Here is a 20,725-nt window from a genome sequence, read left to right on the forward strand (position 1 = left end):
TATTTCTTTTTCTCTACTGTAAAGCGTATTTGAGTACTCTGAAAAGCGCTATACAAATAAAATATGTTATTTAGTGGTTTATGTTTCATTTTCTGTCCACCAGATGTCAGCATTTAGCACAATCTAGTCATTTCACTTAGATTCAGCTGATACGGTAGAAAAAGGGTCCAAATATTAGTATTATAATACAGTATTGTAAAAGCCCAATAATAAATAAAAGATACCGTTCAGTTTAAACATCATTTATTTTTTTCCTGTTTAAATAAGGTCTTGGATCATCCAGTGTAGGCTATGTTGGTTGTGTCATACATGTTGGTACCATCAAGGAAGGTTAAAGTAGCTTCATAAGAATGCAAAAAAAAAAACAAAAAAACAAATAAAAAGGTTCACACAGGAACAGAAAATCTGATTTTTAACAGTGTTATGTTAAAGTAGCAGTAAAAAGTCTTCCATTTGGAGTATACAGGTAAAAATGAGATTCTCTGTTCTCTTGTTAATGAAATAAAAACAATCCAAATGATTAAAAAACAGTCCCGTTTGGACACAACAGTGAGTGGAAATGAGAGGATGTTGTAGAAGCACACGGATGAAGCTTTGCGTTGTTGTTGTTAGAATTCTTATCATTGCAAAGATGTGCAAGTTTACTGTGAAGGAAGGGGCGTGGCATCCTCTCCCAGAGTTCCAGTGCTTTGGATTTGGCGGGAAAAAGAAAGCCGAAATCAAAGTGTTGTCGCATGCAGTCAGTCCACACGCAGCTCGTTGAAAACATCAGTCTGATTTTGGGAAGAGCGTGGCGAGTGCAGAGCTTCCATCTCCCGTCGGTGCATAAACACCTCACGAAGCGCCTGATTGTTTCACACAATTAAATCCAAAAAAAAAGAACCACATGGTACAGCCCGACTCCGTGGGCTCGGCAGGAGAAAACGGACCAAGTAAGGCGTCTCGCTCATCTGTCTGTCGTCATCGTTTGTGACCGTTTGGTCACATGACTTCCATCAAAGGTGAGTGGGTGTGGTCCGTGGGTCTCCGTTGTTGTTGTTGTTCCCGACCGTCCTGAAAGTGTCTTCTGGTGGTGGACATGCTCATGCCAAATGAAAAGTTTGTCTTGCGGTAAAAACCATGCGCACCGATGAGTCACGCCCGCCGTTTCCCACACGGCAGCAGACCTGCGGAACGTCGATAAAACCACCATTTAACATTTTTTGGAGGTACAAAGAGGTGATGACGTAACATACGACGTTAAAAACGGACAGTAGGTTACAACCCATTGTGTTGTGACGTAGTTGTTTACATATTTTGGTCAAATATATATAGTTAAGTTTGGGTCAAAGTGAAGGTTCGGTTTGAAATGTCCCTTTTTTAGTCAGAAACGTATTTTTTCCTGAAACTTAATGTTCTTACTGCTGGTGACTAAAGGACGGAAAAAGTTGGAAACAAACTTTTTTTTTTCCGATGAAAGAGGAGCGAATCCTTAAATATCTGGGATTGAATGAGTGCTTCTCGGGATAAACTCATATTACAAGTTGTCGATTTCAAATGAAAAAAACAGAAAAGACAAAAAAATAATAAATAACCACAGTATTATGGGATTTGTTTTTCTGTACTGTAGCAAAGCAATACAGAGAAAACATGATTTTCCTAATACAGGATTTTATCCTTATAAATATTCCTAAAAAAATCTCAAAAACATTCTTATGAAATTGTTTCTCCAAAAATGAGAATTTACAAGCTTTCTTCTTAAAAATATGACATTTTATTTGTATAAGATTAGTTTTTCTTTGAAAAATATCTCAATATAATATTTTCTCAACAAAATATACAGCTTTTCTTCCTGAAAATACGCAATTTCACTCTTGTGAGATTGTTTTATTTTATAAAAAATATGGGATATTTCTTTTCATAGATTTCTCTAACAAATAAATAACAATATAACCCTAATAACCCAATACAACCCCCAGTATAAAGAAACAATATCATGTGAGTGAATGCTAGCCAGCCACGGCTAACCTACCAGCTAGCGTCTGGAGTTGTGCTGTTACGAGTGACTCTTCCTCCCCGGTTTGTTGCCGTTGTTGCCATTCCCCGGCTGGGCAGCGGAAAGACACAAACACAAAAAAAGAGTTCAAGTTAGCGTCATGGGGCTCGGCGACACCCGGTTCTGCTGGAGCTAACGCGGCTAACAGCTGCCAGACTCCCATGTTAGTTCACCACCACGACGACACCGTTAGCACAACTAGCATAACACGCATCTACAAGCTTCAACTTCCTCTATGTTCTTCTTCTTCTTCTTCTGTCCTGCAGCACAGGCTTGCTCAACATAACCACAGACCACCAAACTAGGTTAAGTGCGGCTTGTCGCCGCCTGCTGGCCAAGACAGAGAATGCAAGGCTTCACTCGTCACACACAAGATCCAAACGTCATGCCGGCAAAGTCGTTTGGGTTCTATCGCGACGGCGCCAACCTTTCTGGGCCTGTCAGACCGCTTTCCCCGCCTCTTGCCCTTTGACCCTCCTGCGGCGCCACCTGTCGCTATGGCGACGGCGGCACCGCCTGCATCTGCGCCTTTTTGGTTCGGCTCTGAGCCGCCCACCACACGACGAACCACCTTTCTGATTACCTGTGAGGGGGCGGGGTAAATAAAAGGGTGAGGATAGGAGTGTGTGTGTGTGTGTGTGTGTGTGTGAGGCAAAGATGGCGGTGGTGGTTACTTTTCGTGTGACCAGATTCCCGTCCTCATCAGTGAACTGCTCCTCCGTCACGGACTCTCCGGGAACGTTCCGGGCCTCCTCCCCCTGATGGAGGCGCCGAGATGGAGGACGGAGACAGGGGGCGGAGTCAAACAAGATAGAGGATGTATAAGAGAGGGGGAGGAGTCAAGGAATGAGTTCCACCGAGAACAGCCGTCAGAATATGTCACGTGGCCGCACATGCAGACAACAAGTGACCAACACGACACGTGGCACACTTCACTGAGATAAAAACACACACTAGAGCTACCCCTAGTGGCAGACTGGTGCACTGCACACGTCACCTGTGAAAGTGGTCTCCTCCTTTTGAAACTACCTTTTTCTCTAGAAAATAAACTTAATTCGTGACTATACAACTATTTATTGTAATTTTTTCCCCTAAAAATATGATTTTCACTGTCATATTTTAGTTCCAAAAACCAACTTGTGTTCTAAAAAACACTTCATTCTAAACAATACATGAATGAAAAGACAGATTAATAAAAAAACCTATGACAATTACCAAAAATAATAACTTTTTCAAATCTCTAATAATTTAAATAATTAATTTCCAATATTTTAAATAATTATGAGGAATATTTTCTCAGAAAAGATGCTAATTAGTGTTGAAATTCCTCAATTTTATTCTTGTAAGATTATTTTTTTCAAAATAAAAAATATTTTTTTTATTCTCAGAAATGTATGATTTAAAAATCTTAAAAATAAAATACTTTTAATTAATTATTTAGTATTGAAATAAAAGTTTTTGTTCCTGCAAAAGTACACAACTTAATTATCAATTTTGGATAATTTGTTTTCTTCAAAATATACAATTTGTTTCTAATAAAAAAATGTTTCCCTCTCAAAAACAGGAATTTTATTGTCATAAATAATTTTATATAAAAAAAGTTTTTAGAACTTTTATAAATCAAGTACTTAATTCTGGTAAACACTTATTTTTGTGTACAGTTTTGTTTTGGAAATATGCAGTCTTCAAACTTAGGACTTTGGACTCAAAAACGTTCATTAAAAAATACATTATTTTTTATTCTTGTAACATTACTTCTTGAAAAATAAAAAATATATTTTAAAATATATTAAAATCTATATAAAAACTTTATCCAATTTGCAATTTTACTTTCATGGAATTACAACTTTTAAGATTATAAATAATTTTTAAATAATTAAAAAAAAGATTATTAAATAACATTTTATACTCAAAACATATACGTAAAGTATTAAAAAAAATCCTTATTCCTGTAAAATTTCTCAAAAAAAATATTGTGCTTAAAAAAGTTCATGACACTGCATGGTAAGCAGACAAGCACTAGAGCACCCCTAGCGGCACACCGGTGCACTGCACATGGCAGGCGCACACACCTTGAGTATGAGACGCCTGCGAAACACCCTGGTGGTGACGGTGGTCTCCTCCTCAGAGCTGGAGTCCACCTCCTCCTCCTCCACTTCCTCCTCCTCCTCCTCCTCATCCTCATGAATGATATTTTGTGCCCACTATGAGCAACATGTGAAGGTCTTTCAAAGGGGGCGGGGCATCGCAAGCACATTATTGACCAGCGCACGATTGCATCCTCTCACCTGGACTCTGTGGCCTGATCTGTCGCCTCCTCCCTCCTCGGCTCCTCTCCTCTTGCCCGACCCCTCCCCCGCGGCGTCGGTGCCATCTTTGCCGCCGCGAGCCGGCGGCTGCTCCAGCGAGTCGGCCAGACTCTCGGGTCTGGCGGGGAGAGAAATGGGTTGGATACGTTCCGAAGCCAAAGGCCAGCCGTGTGGACCCTACCTGCCCTCCTCGGAGGCGGGGCCGAGGTCAGAGGCGCCAGCGTCCGTGATGGCGGCGTCGCCTCTCCAGCCTGTGAGCGAAGACAAATCTTTTTCTGCCTGACGCACTTGTTGAAGGATGGCGTGCACCTTCTCCTCCGTCATCTCCTCGTCCTCCTCCGAGCCTTCCTCTTCCAGCTTGATGTCCTCCAGGAGACTCTGCAGCCTCTCCTGGGTCATCTCCTCCTCCGTCTCCTCCATCTTTCCGTTGGCGGCCTCCCGCTCCGGCTTCCGGTCCTTATCGGCGGCGTAAGCCCCCTCAAACTCAATCTTGGCCCCTCGCTGCTTCGCCGCCCGTCTGTCGTTGTCGGGCCACTCGCGAGACACGCCGCTCTCGCCGGACGTCAGGCTGGTGTCCTCCACCCGCACCAGGGGGGGCTCCAGGAGGAGGTCGCTAGGCCTGGCGAGGGCGGCCTGGCTAGGGGGGTCTACGGGGGAGTCGCCCTCACTGAAAAAGTTGTCGGAGCGTAGCGGGGTCGGGGGCGTGTACTTCAGGTCAGAGGGGGTTTGCAGCTCCAGTTCTACATTGTGGTACCCTGGGTGGGTGGCAGGAGGACAGGATTAGCACAGGAAGGGAGGATGGGGGGGTTGGGGAGGGGAGGTGGAAGAGGGGAAAAGTCAGAGGCAAAGCGGTGGAGGTGATGAAATGAAGAAACAAGCAGAGACAAAAAAGGAAAGGCAAAAAGATACAAGACACACAGGCACATCAATAGGGGACCACCAATGGGGGGCGGGGGGGCACAAATGGACTGCTCAGCTTCCAAGCAGGTCATCAATTTTTTTCATTCACACTTTTCATTGAAACTTTATTGTCAATTGTTATTAATTTTTAAATATTCTTTTTCAAAATAAGACACTTTATTCTCGTAATAATGCCACATTTTTTCGCCAAATTATTATATTTTTCCTTTCAGAAGAGCATTTATTATTATTTTTACTATAGATTTTATTTTATATATTTTTATTTCTGATAACTAAATGAGATAACTTATCGTCCTCAAAAATATCATTTTTATTTACTTTTATTTATTTACTTTTCTTTCTCAAAAAAACGGCTTCTTGTAAAAAAAAACTGAAATATTTTTTACGTTGTCAAAAAAAATACAACTTAATTCTGGAAAATAATGACCCTTAAATAGTGACTTTTTTCTCACAATATTTTTTTTGCATAAATTTCAGACTTTTTTTGTCAACAATTGAACTTTTTTATTTAAAGGAAAGGAAATCTGAAGTCTTGTTTTTTGTTGTTTTGTTAAAAGGGGCGGAGTCACCTCATTTTAACGTGATTAGCTTAACTAGCAGCCATGCGGGTTAGTTAGCAGATTAGTTGAGGTGTTTAGATGTAGACTTCAGGGACAGAAGGGTCTCGCCTGAAGTGAGGAGGGACGCCAGGAGGGAGGGGGGACGGTGGGGAGGAGGCAGGTAGAGAGGGCGATGAAATCACCGGAGGAGGAGGAGGAGAGGGAGGGAAGGAGGAACATGGCGAAGAGAAAGCGGGAGGCGGCGACAGCAGGTGGAGGTGTGGGGGGCGGGAGAAGAAGAAGGAGGAGGAGCCGAAGGGGCTTCTGGGGGAGGAGGGGAGCGGGGGGGAGTACGGCAGGTCACACAGGTGGGGGAGGACGGGGGCGACGGGAAGGAGGTATACGGGGGGCGTGGGCGGGGGGGAAGGGAAGCGGAACACGGAGGGAGGGGAGGAGAAAAAGAAGGGGGCGCCGGGACAAACGGGGAGAGGAGGAGGAGGAGGAGAGGAAGAAGAGGCGGGGCTAGAGAGGGGGATGCCGCCGTGAGGCGTTTGAGGACACTGCGGGAGCGTGGGAGATCTAAGTGGGTTTGGAGCTAGTTCAGGTAGCGCACAAACAAACAAACAAAAAAGGACGTTAATGACAAACAGGAAGTGAACGATGATCAAGTTGCGTAATTTCGAGGAAACACGAATGCGACATGGAAGGATGTGGGCGGGGTTAAAGGAGCTAGCAGCCATGTCGGATGACTTAGCTCGCTGTGCTCAGCGCCGAGTCAGCGATTCTCTGCAGCAATTAGTCTTAGTTAGGAGGAGGAGGAGGAGCAGGAAGAGGAGGAGATCTGTTGGCCTCGAGGAGGATGAAGCTGGGAGGAAGCGAGGAGGAGATGACGTCTTCACACACGCTGGGATGAGGAGGAAAAAGGCCTTTCCCAGCGTCGGGAGGAGGAGTTAGTCTGAGGACCATGCACGCACGCACACACTCACGTTAACGCAACACGGCCTGCACCTCTGACCGTGACCCCGCCCCCTCCACATCACGTCACCTGCCAATCAAAGTGGTCTGAAATGTCCCGCGGGGGGGAGGGGGGCGTGTCAGGGTCAGAGAACAAACATGGTGACGTTATTACCAGAGGGAAGAGAGAAAGGCAGAAGGAGAGCAAGCAAGCTAACGTTAGCTTTCTGGGTCATGGTCAGAAAGCCAAAGAAAAAGCAAAGGTATGGACTGCAAGCAATCAACCAGCGCTGTGACCCGGAAGCATGCTCACACATGGAAAACATTTTAAAAAATTGACATTTTTTCCATAGAGTCGACGGAAATATAAACCTTGCAATTCACATCACTCACAAGTACAACTGCAATGCATCATGGGACGAAATGCTCCGACGAAACCTAATAATTAGTACAATTTAGTACTAGGGGTGTAACGGTTAGCCGTCACCACAGTTCAGTCAAAAATAAAATTCACGTAATTTCCAAGTCACAACCGCTAAATTTAGCCACGTCATAAAATGGCGCGCACAAGTCCGTGAGTGAGTTCCGCTCCGGCTGTGTCTATGGCGTCAAAAAAAAAAAAAAAAAAACGCAGTTCGTCCCAGCACAGAATTTCATTGATTACTGCTGCTGGGGCGCTGCAATTACTTCAGCCTCCCTCTGGCGGACAGACACATCAATGAAATGCTTTGCTGGGACAAAATGCATGATGGGATGAAGTTTTGAATCGTTGTCGTTTTCATTTTAAACTTCCATTGCTACTCGCTTTGTATATTTACTACCTAGCTTTTGAGTGTTAAGTTGCTGTGTGATGATTGTGTCATTTTTTTTGTAAGACGACACCATGAGTTATGACCACGTGATTGGTTCCTGCCGAAAACAGATCTACCGTTTCCTAAAACAACCTCACTTCCTGTCCGTCACTTAATGTGTACCGCGTCAAAAAAGCAAAAGTTCCGTGCGGGAAAAACAGTGATTGGGAATATGGTACAGTACCGTTACACCCTGATTCCTTACACTTTGTTTTTAGAGTGTGAAAGTGCCGTTGTTGTACGATATCTACACTATCAACCAGGCCGTGTCGGGTCAAGCATGATTGATTCCGTAAGCGCTAACGAGGTGGGGCGTGTCTGGCTGAGAGAGAGCAGGTGAGGAACAGTGAAGGTAAAGACGAGAGAGCGAGAGAGAGAGAGTCTAAAAGAGTGTGGAGCTAAGGTGGACTACAATTTACCATCGGACTGATCCGGGAATACTGCGTTATCATCGGCAAAGCAGCGCGTGCCTGAAATGTTACCGTAGTCAAATATGGGCCCTTCCAGCAAAGTCACAATATCCAAGCGATTGATCTTATTCAGCACCGCCGTTAAAGTGTCCGCTGGAGAGGAAACACAAACACAAACGCAGACAATCAGTGTGTTGTTAAACCCAACGCAGTCGGACGAGCGTGTGGTGCGCCCGGCTTACTTGTGGCGTTTTTACCGTCCCTGTGCACCCATCGCTTTAGCAGCATGAAGCTCTGTGCCGTCAGGGAGTTTGGGTTCTCCACCCTGATCAGGTTGATCTCCTCCACGGAGAAGTCCAGCTCTCGGGCCAGCTCTGGAACACACAAACATTATATATAAATCACCATGGAGGCAAAGCGCACCGCACATCCCTGCGCTTCTTGTATGGGGGTTTCATTTCGGACCAAGCGGAGAATCGCCAAAGTCGCCAAGTAATTAGATATGCCTCACACATTTATTAACGTGTTGAAATCTACCATTGAGAATCGAACCAGCAACCATCGGGTTCAATCTGTCAACCAGAGTGGTAGATTCCTTTCTAACGCTCCCGTATTTCTTAACCGATTCAACCAATCCAAGGTCAAAATATTCAGATTTTCTGGGTACAACCTGAACTGGTCGTTAGCCAATCCTAGGGCACATATAGACAAACAACCATTCTTCGGGTGAGCCAGCCAATCCCAGGGCACAAAAAAACAAACAACCATTCTTCGGGCGAGCCAGCCAATCCCAGGGCACATATAGACAAACACCCATTCTTCGGGCGAGACAGCCAAAGGTCACATATGGACAAACAACCATTATTCAGGCGAGCCAGCCAATCACAGGGCACAAAAAAACAAACAATTATTCTTCGGGCGAGCCAGCCAATCACAGGGCACAATATAGACAAACAACCGTTCTTCGGGCGAGCCAGCCAATCCCAGGGCACATATAGACAAACACCCATTCTTCGGGCGAGACAGCCAAAGGTCACATATGGACAAACAACCATTATTCAGGCGAGCCAGCCAATCACAGGGCACAAAAAAACAAACAATTATTCTTCGGGCGAGCCAGCCAATCACAGGGCACAATATAGACAAACAACCGTTCTTCGGGCGAGCCAGCCAATCACAGGGCACATATAGACAAACAACCGTTCTTCGGGCGAGCCAGCCAATCCCAGGGCACATATAGACAAACAACCGTTCTTCGGGCGAGCCAGCCAATCACAGGGCACATATAGACAAACAACCATTCTTCGGGTGAGCCAGCCAATCCCAGGGCACAAAAAAACAAACAACCATTCTTCGGGCGAGCCAGCCAATCCCAGGGCACATATAGACAAACACCCATTCTTCGGGCGAGACAGCCAAAGGTCACATATGGACAAACAACCATTATTCAGGCGAGCCAGCCAATCACAGGGCACAAAAAAACAAACAATTATTCTTCGGGCGAGCCAGCCAATCACAGGGCACAATATAGACAAACAACCGTTCTTCGGGCAAGCCCGCCAATCCTAAGTCACATATAGACAAACAACCATTCTTCAGGCGAGCCAGCCAATCACAGGGCACATATCGACAAACAACCATTCACACTCACATTCATACCTATGGACAATTTGGAGTGGCCACCAATTAACCTAGCATGTTTTTGGAATGGGGGAGGAAACCGGAGTACCTGGAAAAACCAAACCTCCTTAAGATCCAACAATGAGAAATGTTATGTTCTAATTTTCAAAACAATATCAGTGTGTATTCAGCACAATAATAAATATATTTTATCACTCTCTAAACAGAACATTATCATCTGTCAATGCATACTTTTGGCGTTGGCGTTTATAAACTCTCTGCAGGTGAGATCCATTCTGGGCGGTAAATTGAAAGTGGAGAGAACATTGTGTTCACTTGTTGACTGCAGCGCCGCGTCGCACATTAAAAATGGATCAGAGCCTCCAGCGAGCGCTCGCCGGGCCACCAGTCAGACGGGCACGCCCCTGCGTATGCACATACACACACACACACAGATACACACAACCAGATACACACACATGCATCCACAGGGGCGTGGGCATGTGCTGCAGTGCAGGTGGTCTGGTTTTGTCTGGGCTGCAGACAAAACCACGCCCCTTTCACGCTGACGTCAGCGTGCACATCCTCTGACCCGACACGCACATCACGACTCATCATTTGTGCTGGCATTCAACTTTCAACCTCCTGCTGGTGATGTGGTGCACATGAGATGCTGATGGATGGGACCACGCCACTGCAGCACTAGTCATCAGGACGTAGGTGTAGTGGCACAAAGTGTCCACCAGATGGCAGCAAAGACTACAAGACTGGCTGTCCTTGGCTTGGCTCGAGTGTACGTATGTGTATGTGTGTGTGTGTGTGTGGGCTCACCAGTCCAGCTGAGTCCGAGGTGGTCTGCGACTATAGCCATGCGGAGGTCCGTCCTCTCACAGGGACTCTGGGGGCCTAAAAGCAGGCGGTGTCCGACACAACAAAAACATTGTGAGATAAGTGAGACGGGCAAATGAACAAAATGTGATGAGTTCAGGTGTGCTAAGTCAAAATGAAACACCACAAACGGGTTTAGAGAAGAAACGACCACAAATAAAAACATTGAGTTTGCTACTCCTGAGTCACTTTTACTTATTTTACGTACAAATTATCGCCTACTGGAGATCCCCTGCTTTTCTAGACAAAACATCCCCAGGGGTTGTGTTTGTGGTATTTGAAGTATTCGCTCACAAAACAGAAGAAATCAATGGAGAGAAAAGTCTTAAATGTCCAGTACTGTTAATAAAACGATAAACGTGTGGAGAGTTTTGGTTTCACGTCACAAGCAACCAATCCATCGTCAGGCAACATTCCCACCGCTGATGAAAACAACTCATGGCTGACACTTGAAACCAGAACCCATCCGGCAGGCATGATTTGGTGCTACGTTCACCCTCGCTCATGAACACATCACAGTGGGACAGTAGGGAGCGGTATGGGTGGTAACTCCGCCTCTTTTAACCCAGCTGAAACACGCCTTGTCTGCCGGAGAACAAAAAAATGGTGCAAGTAGGGATGTCCTGATACCATCCGATTATTTTTCATTATTTTTTTAATTATTATTTATTACTATTATTATTTTTTATTATTATCATTATTTTTATCATCTTTCCGATCCGATTTGGTACTGAACCTTTTTTTTTTTAAAATAAGATAAGATATGCCTTTATTCGTCCCTCAGTGAGGAAATTTGCAATAATAATAAATAAATGAATAATAATAATAATAGACATTATATTATATGATAAAATAATAATAAATAATAATAAATGATAATAAATAAAAACGTTTGCAGCGGCCCTTCCTGTGCAGGCTAGATATGCCTTTATTCGTCCCTCAGTAAGGAAATTTGCAATAATAATAAATAATAAACATATTATATTATATAACAATAAAAATAATAATAAATAATAATAAATAATAATAAAAGCGTTTGCAGCGGCCCTTCCTGTGCAGGCTAGATATGCCTTTATTCATCCCTCAGTGGGGAAATTTGCAATAATAATAAATAATAAAAATAATATACATTACATTATAGTATATAATAATAAAATAAAAAAATAATAAATAATAAAAGCGTTTGCAGCGGCCCTTCCTGTGCAGGCTCCCCGCACCACGACACAGCCGCCTGGGCACAGTGAGGGGAAACTACTGCTGTAGCTACGGAGCCTACGGTGTTGGCGGGTGTGGAGTAGCAACCGGCTTTGAGGCACACATTCCCACGCCGACCATGTTGGAGTGTGGCCCAACGTTGTACGGAAACCAACTTGACACAAGACAGAACCAACTTGGCGCGACAGAAGCTGATTTGATCCGATCTTCAAAGTACATTGGATTGGGACATTCTGACAAGTAACTAAAGTCTAAGGAAAACAATTAGCGCGTACGACGGAACAGGAAGTCACTAATCCGTACACCCGGCTGACATCCGTGAAACCCTGCATGAGGTCTGATTGTCACGTCTGGCCAATGAATTGTTTTCCCAGCGCTCCCAAAGAGCAAAAACACCACCAAACATGACATCTACGGACCGGGCAAGCAGAGCAAAACCAACACAACGTCACACTTGTTAGCATCTAAGTCTCCACTGAGGTTCTTTGTCATGGCGGGTCTGACAAGCTAATACTGATCCTTGGAGAGGCTCCTTCGGTTCGAGCTGGCAAGTAGAGGAGAACCAGGCCGGGTTCTAGAAACCATTGCACTTCATCAGAAGACTCCAGAGAACTGCCATACAGTTTTAGTACGAAATGTCGAAATTGTTTGGTCTCGGCTTTGGAGGTCTGAGCTTCTGAGTGAGTGCCCCCATGTTGGTCTGCTGAGTACAGATGGTCACTGAAAAATACGTTCAAGAGTATGCTGGAGCCTATCCCAATTGACTTCGGCCGACAAGCGGGGTACATCGTGGACGTGGTCGCCAGTCAATTGTAAGGCGCATCCAATAATTCCCACGCCCATTCATACCTATGGACAATGTAGCGTCGCCAGTTAACCAAATGTGGGCGGAATCCAGGGTTGCTAGTTAGCCTAATGTGGAAACCAGAGTACCCGGAGAACACCCACGAAACAGAGACGCTAACAGAGATTGGGATACCAGATTGGTCTTCCAGATCTCCCGACTGTGTGGGCCAACATGCTAACCAAGGAAAGATATGAATACTTTGACTTATCACAAGGTTGGAAACGTAACGTACCACGCACAAACCGAAGGAGCCTTTCTCGCAAGACTGTCCAGGATTTGACATCGAAACATCTCCATCGACCATCAAAAGATGAGCCACAAAGGCTTCGTCAGACAACACAATAACACAAAATGGTGACGGCTACACTTGCATGACACCACAACGACCCCACGACATCTGCATGCATCAGAGAGAGATAAAGATATACAGGAAGTGCTTAGAAAGAGTTTACAAACTAGTCGTGTTAGCGGTGACGGGACTCGTGATTGGTTGATCAACCTTAATCTCTTCCTCCTTCTGCTCCTCCCCTCCATGTGTCGGCCTACTCTTCCTCCTGCTCCTCCTCCTCCTCCTCTGACTGCTGGACTGCTCAAGCTCAGCGCTCGCGGCTCTAGCAGAAGGTGTTGATGTGGTGGATGTGGAGGTGAGTGAAGGGCAGGAACGTCTAGATGGTTCTGAGGAGAACATGTCCCTGCTTGTGGAGCATTGCCGGTCCTCAACGGGAGGCTCGGCCTCGTTGGGAATGGTCGGGTCCAGAGGATTCTGTACTTGGATAATGACTGACCAATCTGCGGTGTCGCGGTTGCTACTTTTTTGATGGCGTTTAGCAAAGTGCTTATCTTTACGTTGGCCTAGCCGTGCATCGGTTTGGCTAAAACGTTTCATGGCTTTCACTGCTGGGATTCTAGATTTAGTCACTAAATTCTCAGGGGGGTCCAGCCTTTCCCTAAACGTATGTGTCCCGATTAGGAATCTATTAGCTTTGCCTTGCGTCTTATCAGTGTCAACGCGTTTGCATAGTTGATTTCGAGGGAATCTCACTGGTATCCTGGACTTGGATATGATTTTTTTTACGTCTTTGGGTCCTGTGCTTGGTATTGCTACATTGGGAAGACCGCTTCCGTTATTTCTGCGGTTGTCAAGGTTGGTTATCAGGTTGGACCGATTACTGTTAGCTTGAATAACATCTGAAGGAACACAATGAGGGTCAATGGTGTTGGTGTTGGGGTTGATACTCAATGATTGGTGGTTGGTTGGTGCAGGTGCAGTCGGGCTATTTGGGCTTTGGGAGAAAGTGCTTCCCAAACGGTCAATCGTTCCTGGTGTATCCAAGGAACCGCTAGAATTTGCATAGTTTACTACATTTATACCCGAAGTTGTGACATTATCAAAAGTGCGATTACATAAAGAATTACTAGCGCTATCAGATGTGATTGTTCCTGTTCTAAACGTTGAGAACATCGGCTCATTTGCGTCTGTAAAGAACCCGCTAACCGGTTTCGACATTTCTATCTGGACAGAGACCGTCCGCGCTGGAACCTGAGGGACAACTACAGAACTACAGGTTGCATCCTGACCCCTGTCTCGTGAGGAGGCATCTACCTTAGGTTCCCTAACCCTGTACCTGCCCGTTGAGAAGCAATGCTCACCGATCTGAAAAAACTGGAGCCTCTCCTCCACCATGTCCCTCTTGCTCATGTCAATCGCACCACTGCGCGTCATCTCAAACATCTTCCCCTCGTGGAATGGGAACGGGTTGGGCTCGCTTGTCGGCGTGCTATCGTCTGTTGGCGTTCGGGCCGGCGTGGTGTCTGGTGTGGTGGCCTGAGACTGGTCGTCGACCGCCAGGCCAAAAGGCTTGGGTTCGCCGTTGCTTTCTTGCGTTTCTTCCATGTTGACGACGTCTTCGTCGCTGCCTTTACTGGGCCAGGGGTCAAAGTCCAGACCTTTGGTAGCAACGGTCTTAAAAGGAGAATTGAACTCCTCTTCTAATTTATAACTAAAGTAAGTATCTGAAAAGCCCTCTTTGGGTGAGGGTTTCTGTTGGTTCGTTTCAAGACCGTTATTCGGTTTTTCACCATCTGAAGGAAAGTCTTGATGGTCCTTGTGACACTCCTCTGGGGTTTTCTCCTCTTCGATCACTTCAAGTTTTGTTTGAGGAAAAGAACGATCCAAAGATCGAAACGTGTCGGGCGCCCAGACGTCTCTGCGACTATCCGATGTTCCGAGCGACTTCAAGTCTGCTTGTTCGTACATACCGTCATCCTCGTCCTGGAGATCGTATCCGTCTAAGGAGTCTATCTCTGTCGCATCGGTATCATGGGAGAATTCAGCTGTGGTGGCGAGCGAACAATCCGTTATTGACTGGTCATTTCCATTTTGTTCATATTCGTAGTCCTCTACCTTGCCATTAGAACCATTAGAACCATTGAAGCCATTGGTTCCAACCGCTGGTTCTTTGTTTCCGTTCTTGTCATGTTTCTTTAATTTCTCCCTCCTACATTGTTCTTCTTCCTCTCCGGTCGCATTGAAGGGGAATTTTTTACTGGGAATCGGGTGAAAGATTGACCCTTCGTCATCGTCTTCACCGTTGGACTGACTATCGTCCCCCCCCTCGGGGGACACTGGTGAAGGAGGCTGGATCCGTATTATTGGCTCAGTCAGCAGCTTCTTGTCGTGTTCCTCCTGTAAATTGACTTCCATCATTTCCGTCTCGGTTTCCGATGAAGCGCAAGAACCTTTCCTGTCCGGATCGGATGTTTCTGAAAGGTCCAAAGGAGGCGGAGGGGGGAACTCGATGTACGCCACCCCTTTGTCTTTGGAGACATCTTGCCCAGCTTTTTCGTCATAGCCATTGATTGTGTTTTCTTTCTGAATGGAACTATTTTCAAATATCTGATAATTATCAGTCATTTTATTTTCTAGCATGTTAGCATTAGCGAGGTCTGCTTGAGTTTTGCTTTCGCTCGGGGGAACTTTAAAAGAGAAAATGTCTCTGTTTTGGTCATCTTCTAATTCCTCAGATACCTCCATGATGGGGCTGGGTTGACCCGTCAGTAATGAAGTAATGAAGCCATCGGGGGTCTTGGACGTGAGGTCGTAGCTGACCTCCTCAGAGCTGGGGGTCTCGGGCGTAAGGGGGCTTTTCCCCGAGCTATCTATGAACGAGATCTGTTCTAGCGTGTCGTCATCTGGGCTGATGGGAAGCGGGTTCTGTTTGACGGCCTGCAGCGCCCCCCCTTTGGTGTCCCGCTCAGCCTGCCGCCCCACCTGGAGGCTGACGTAAACGGGCAACGTTTTCATGCCTTTGAAGTTGTCTTTGGCTGCTGCAGCGGTTGGAGCGGTGATGACCTTCTCCAGAATGTCTCTGGAAGTGACTAAGTTATTGGAGTTGGAATCTTTGGGAGCGTTATCGAGAATCTCGAAAGTGACGTTTTCATTGGTTTTTGCTGAGGTTTTCTCAAGGTTTTTACTTTTCGATAGCGTGGGGATCTGTGACGGTTTCGTTACTGCAGGTGTCTTTGGGAGGTCGTTATCATTGAAACTGGTTGGCGTTCTTACCGGAATGTGAGAGTCTGATTTTTTTCTGCCATTTTTATTTGTCATTTCTTCTTTGTTTTTACTTGAAACCTCAGCTGCGAATCGATATTTGTTATGATCGCTTTCTTTCTCAGGACCATGACCGCTAACGCTAACGTCTTGAGTGATAATAGCATGAGCATCTTTGACTTTACCGGTTCCTGTCTCAGGCTCAATCGCACTACTTTGTCTCTGCAGGGGGAGCTTTGGGATATTTCTGTTCAACGTACCTTCACCGTGTTTTGGGGACTGAGGTGATACCAAATCAGGTTTGTCAGATTTATCGCCTTGCCTACTTTTGGAGATGTCGTCTTGTGAAGTTTCACTAACCTTGGATGCTTTTCTGTCAGCTAAAAACTGGTAAACCGGAAGTTTGCTCTCCTGTAATGTCTTCATTGAAGGTTTTGGTTGAACCGGAGGAGGGATTTTGGTTAGACCAGACTGAACTTTTCTGTGTGACTCGGATTCAAACTTGATCCTGGCTGAGCTGACTCTGGATGTTGAAGTTGGAGAAGAGGGTTCGGATTCACTGATCTTAGTTTGGTGTTTAAGCGCATCGCTTTTCTGGGGACTGCTTGGCAAGCTAGAGCTTTTCTTTTCCGTTGGTAGAACGTTGCCGAATGTTCTACCAACGGAAGGCTCCCTGAGTTTGCTTTTATAGACTCCGTCCTCGCCTGACTTGGTTTTCTGAGGACTGCTGCAAGCCGAAGTGGGCCAGGACCTCGGTTCTTTGAGTTGTCGTCTGACAGGTTTTTTCTCGGGTGACTGAAGCTCATCGTTGAGCTTTTCTGTTTTGTCACGGAAGAACCGGGACACCTCACAGAGCTTTTCTTCCGCCTCCTTCACAGACTGGTCCACACGGTCCTCATAGAGGAGTTTGTCTCTGCTTCTGTCATGTTTGTCTTCCGTAAATCTCATCCAAACGGCATGTTTGGGACTACCTTGTTCTGTGGAATAATGGAGAACTGTAACTTTATCGAACTGCGATGGTTCATCTCTGTGCAAAAATGTTCCCTGTTTTGGAGAACCGTCTTTTGATGACTTGGGGCTAGCATGCTGCGGACCTTTATCGTCAGATGTCTGGTTTTTGTCAGCAATCATTGCAGAATCTTCCGAGTCTGAGTGACACGCTGATGCTGCATCAAGTTTCTCTGAGAGGAGCATTTTCTCCGCAAACCTGTAGGACTCGCCTCTGATCTCCGATAGCTCATCATCACAGTATTCTATGGAATGCTGACTCAGCAGTTTCAGGGCTTTGTATGAATCGTCGGCAATCAACTGAGCAGAGCTCGGCCGACTGTCGTCTTCCTGCGACACCGGAGTGTTAACACGAGATGTTTCCAAAAAAGGAGGCAAGGATTCGTCAACAATCAACTCCTCCTCTTCCTGTTGGTTCTCATCGTAATCGAGCAGTTCCTTAATGCTCCTGTCCGATTTGTAGACGTACATCTCAGGGTGTTTCTTAGTTTCTCTGATAAAAACCTCAGTTGGCTCGGCTGTGCTGTGTCCCTTCTCAATATGGACCTCGATTATTCTTTCTACTTTGGGTTTGGATTTAGTGTCTCTGTCAAGGAACCTAGGAGACAGCTCATCACCTTTGACAGAGTCCTGACTGGCTTTGTGTTCAAAGAGCCCTGCAAGTTCTTTGGACGGGTCCCTACCGGACTGGAAGGCTTTCATGATGTCTCGGACTGACATGGCTTCCTCAATCACCTCGGCGCCATCAGGGATCTGAGGCTTGTGATAGACCATTCGAGTCGTGGTCGTGATGTGAGTTTCTTCTTTTAGACACACGCTCATCGAGTCCTCCTCAGGAACTTTCACGTGGACGGCTGAGGTTGAGCTCGTTGAAGGAAGATCAGACGCAGCCTCGTCCCTGAGAACCGGTTCATCGTAAGGCTGCTCGTAACTTTGAATGTGACCCACCTCGGATATGCTCTCCGTGACACTTGGTGGGATGGGAGCATCGGTGAACAAAGGTTTGGGATCTGTGCTTTCTGCACTTTGGGGAGCAGAAGGAGTCTTTTCACTCCTGGTCTCAAAGCCGCTGTCGGACAGAGGGCTCTTGTCCTGCTCGTGAGAGAGCTCCTCTGGAGATTCCAGAATGGTGTCTCCACCCTGATATGACTCAGCAAGCTTGCTTAGGTCCTTCTCTGACGGAGATCTGAGCATTCCTGAGACGGGAGGAGGCATTTTTAACTTATGCTCCTGTATCGTCATGGATGGTTTGAGGACACGTTTTTGTTTCTCTTCCCTGTCCCCTTTGGCCTCCTCCTCGTATCGACTTTTCAGTTCCGCCATTTTGGAGAGAGAGCTAGCGCCAATGTCGTTCGTTAAAAAGTCAACCACTCTCGCCAGTTCTAGGTCATTAAGCCGATGTGTGTCCTCCTCGTGAGAGAGGACGCTTGTTTGGGCTTCCGCGATTTCATCCGTGGAAAATTCCTCCCAGCCATCCTCCTCGACGACCCTCCCTTTAGCCTTCCCTTCACTCACGATGTCCTTCTGCAAGATCTCACTGACTTTCACCAAGTCTTCTTTGACTTTCTCCACCAGAGAATATGGCTCCTCGTCATCTAACTTGGTCTCCTGAGGGGTGCTGGTGAGAGACGTTTGGACAGTTTTAGCTGCCGTCTGCGTGTCCGTCTGTAAGATGGCGGTCATCCTCATGAGGTCCTCCTTCATGTCGGCTACGTCTTTCAGTATTTCCTGGTTGGAAGCTGCGGCACGATGTACGATGGGCGGAGTGATGAAGGGAGGCGATTTCAACTGGGACTTGATTTTTGAGGAAGTAACGCAGGACGACACGGAAGAAGACGAGGCACGAGGGGAATCGGGAAACGCCATTTTGAGAGACCCCGGCCCTGGTTTGACGGGGGTCTCTACCATGACGTTGACCAACGAATAAACGGGAACGGTGACCGTATTTGAGGAAACCGGCGGACCCGGCGAGGCAGCTGCAGATCTCAGAGAAGCATAAGCAGAGCTCGCTGCGACAGATCTACGAGGAGAAGACAGCGATTTAAGAGTGCCGTAACCCGAGGCGGAGCACGAGTCGATGGCTTCGTTTATGGCGGCGCTGATGCCGGACGTGGCCGCCTGCGTGGTGGCTTGGATCCTCTCCTGAAGGCTGCAGCTCCTCTCCGAAAGAAGCCGAGAAGACGGTGAAGAGGGCGTGGACGAGGATGTCGGATGTTTGACGGGTGAGCTGTTTCCGTTCATCGCGGACAATTCCGATGAGGCGATGGTCGTCCTTCCAGCGGAGGAGACAGATGACAGGGATGACTTTGTTCCTCGTTGGATTGAATCGGAAGAGGTTTTCAAAGAGGACAGGCTGGAGAGGTTCTTTGGTGCTCCTGGCAGACCAGAACTGTAAATATTGTACGAGGTCTTTGGTGATACCGGAGCTACGTTAGCGGACGACTTATCCGCCGCATAACCGTTGGGTATCGAGTGAATTGGGGAGGTCCTTATAGCGTACGCCGAAGCGATACTTTTGATGGATGCAGGATCCGTGGCAGGCTTACACGGACTTCCAGAGGACACCAGGCTGGCAGATGCCTGGACCGGATACTGACCTTGCTGTACAACGGTTTTAATAGGTGACGGCATAGTCCTGTAAGACCTCAAAGGGGACGAGGGCATTGACTGGTTAGGTGCTTGAAGTGGAGATCCCGTGGTGGTGGATCTAATAGGTGCAGAACATGCAGGAGACGGGGAAAAGGGCCAGGGGGATTTCAGTGGAGAAGCAGCTGCTGAGCCTGCCGGTGAATCGGCGGCAGCGGCGGCGACACCCCCCACTCCGCCGAGCCTTGCTTGGCCAGGGACGGCAATAGGAGCAGTCGGCCATGATGGGTGAGGTCTGGCTGGAAAGACAGGTTTGTGAGGGTGACCAGCAGGCAGTGTTCTTGCTGCTGCGCTTCGCTCAGCTGCTGTTTCTTCGGGGTAATTTGTCGAAAAACAATGAAGTTATGGAGAAAGAAATCAAAATAAAGCGGAAGTAGTAAAAACCAAAAAAAAAAGATGTTGGGAAGTGGAAAAAAAAAGAAGAGATCAGAGGAGGGAGAGTTGGTCAGTGAAGCAGTCTTGGTATTCAAGGAAGAACAAACAGCAATTTCATGAAGTGCTCACATATTTGAGTAATGATTGAAGATGGAATTAAAAACCGTATCATGACACAAACATCGACGACCACGACAACAACCGCAACAGAAAAGATGGTTTAAAGCCCAACAAAGCAGCAAAATAAATGACTTCAATGTCGCTGAATTAGCAACAGAAAAATGTCAAATGCACCAGAATGACTATAAAAACAACAACATATGGATCCTGGTTCTTATTTCAAACCCCTTTATAAAAGTGCCTTTTATCTGTTTGGTCCCATTTCAGCTTCCCAAAGACAGATCAGACCAGAAGTAACAAAAAAAACAACACAAAAAAAAGCCAACCTGCAGGAGTTTCCCCTTTTCCTTCTTGACAAAATGTTTTATCCCATTTTGTCATGCATGAGATTGTGCAGAACCAAATAAAAAAAAAAAACAACCAAACAGCCAAACTCG

General features: G+C 46.3%; 1 protein-coding gene across 50 annotated transcripts in view; it reads right to left on the reverse strand.

Annotated features, from left to right (window-relative positions):
- Window positions 1-226: 226 nt before the first annotated feature.
- Window positions 227-20,725, reverse strand: part of LOC131132465 (ankyrin-3-like) — an 88,350-nt gene continuing 67,851 nt past the window's right edge. For 25 of the 50 annotated variants that reach the window (XM_058078105.2, XM_078788079.1, XM_078788077.1 and 22 more), the window contains 11 exons: window positions 14,240-20,104; window positions 10,471-10,545; window positions 8,262-8,393; window positions 8,029-8,172; window positions 4,526-5,099; window positions 4,324-4,462; window positions 4,108-4,239; window positions 2,710-2,793; window positions 2,463-2,618; window positions 2,012-2,086; window positions 227-1,166 (listed from right to left, as the gene is read on the reverse strand). In XM_058078105.2, the coding sequence (XP_057934088.2) occupies window positions 2,036-2,086; window positions 2,463-2,618; window positions 2,710-2,793; window positions 4,108-4,239; window positions 4,324-4,462; window positions 4,526-5,099; window positions 8,029-8,172; window positions 8,262-8,393; window positions 10,471-10,545; window positions 14,240-20,104 (7,352 nt within the window). In that variant the 3' untranslated portion in view covers window positions 227-1,166; window positions 2,012-2,035. Of the gene's footprint in view, window positions 1,167-2,011; window positions 2,087-2,462; window positions 2,619-2,709; window positions 2,794-4,107; window positions 4,240-4,323; window positions 4,463-4,525; window positions 5,100-8,028; window positions 8,173-8,261; window positions 8,394-10,470; window positions 10,546-13,045; window positions 20,105-20,725 lie in introns of all 50 variants that reach the window. The other 25 variants (XM_078788102.1, XM_078788095.1, XM_078788099.1 and 22 more) reach the window with 9 other exon arrangements.

The sequence above is a fragment of the Doryrhamphus excisus genome, linkage group LG2 (genome assembly GCF_037039965.1).
Source record: "Doryrhamphus excisus strain RoL-2023G ecotype Guam linkage group LG2, RoL_Dexc_Guam_v1.1, whole genome shotgun sequence".
NCBI lineage: Eukaryota > Metazoa > Chordata > Actinopteri > Syngnathiformes > Syngnathidae > Doryrhamphus > Doryrhamphus excisus.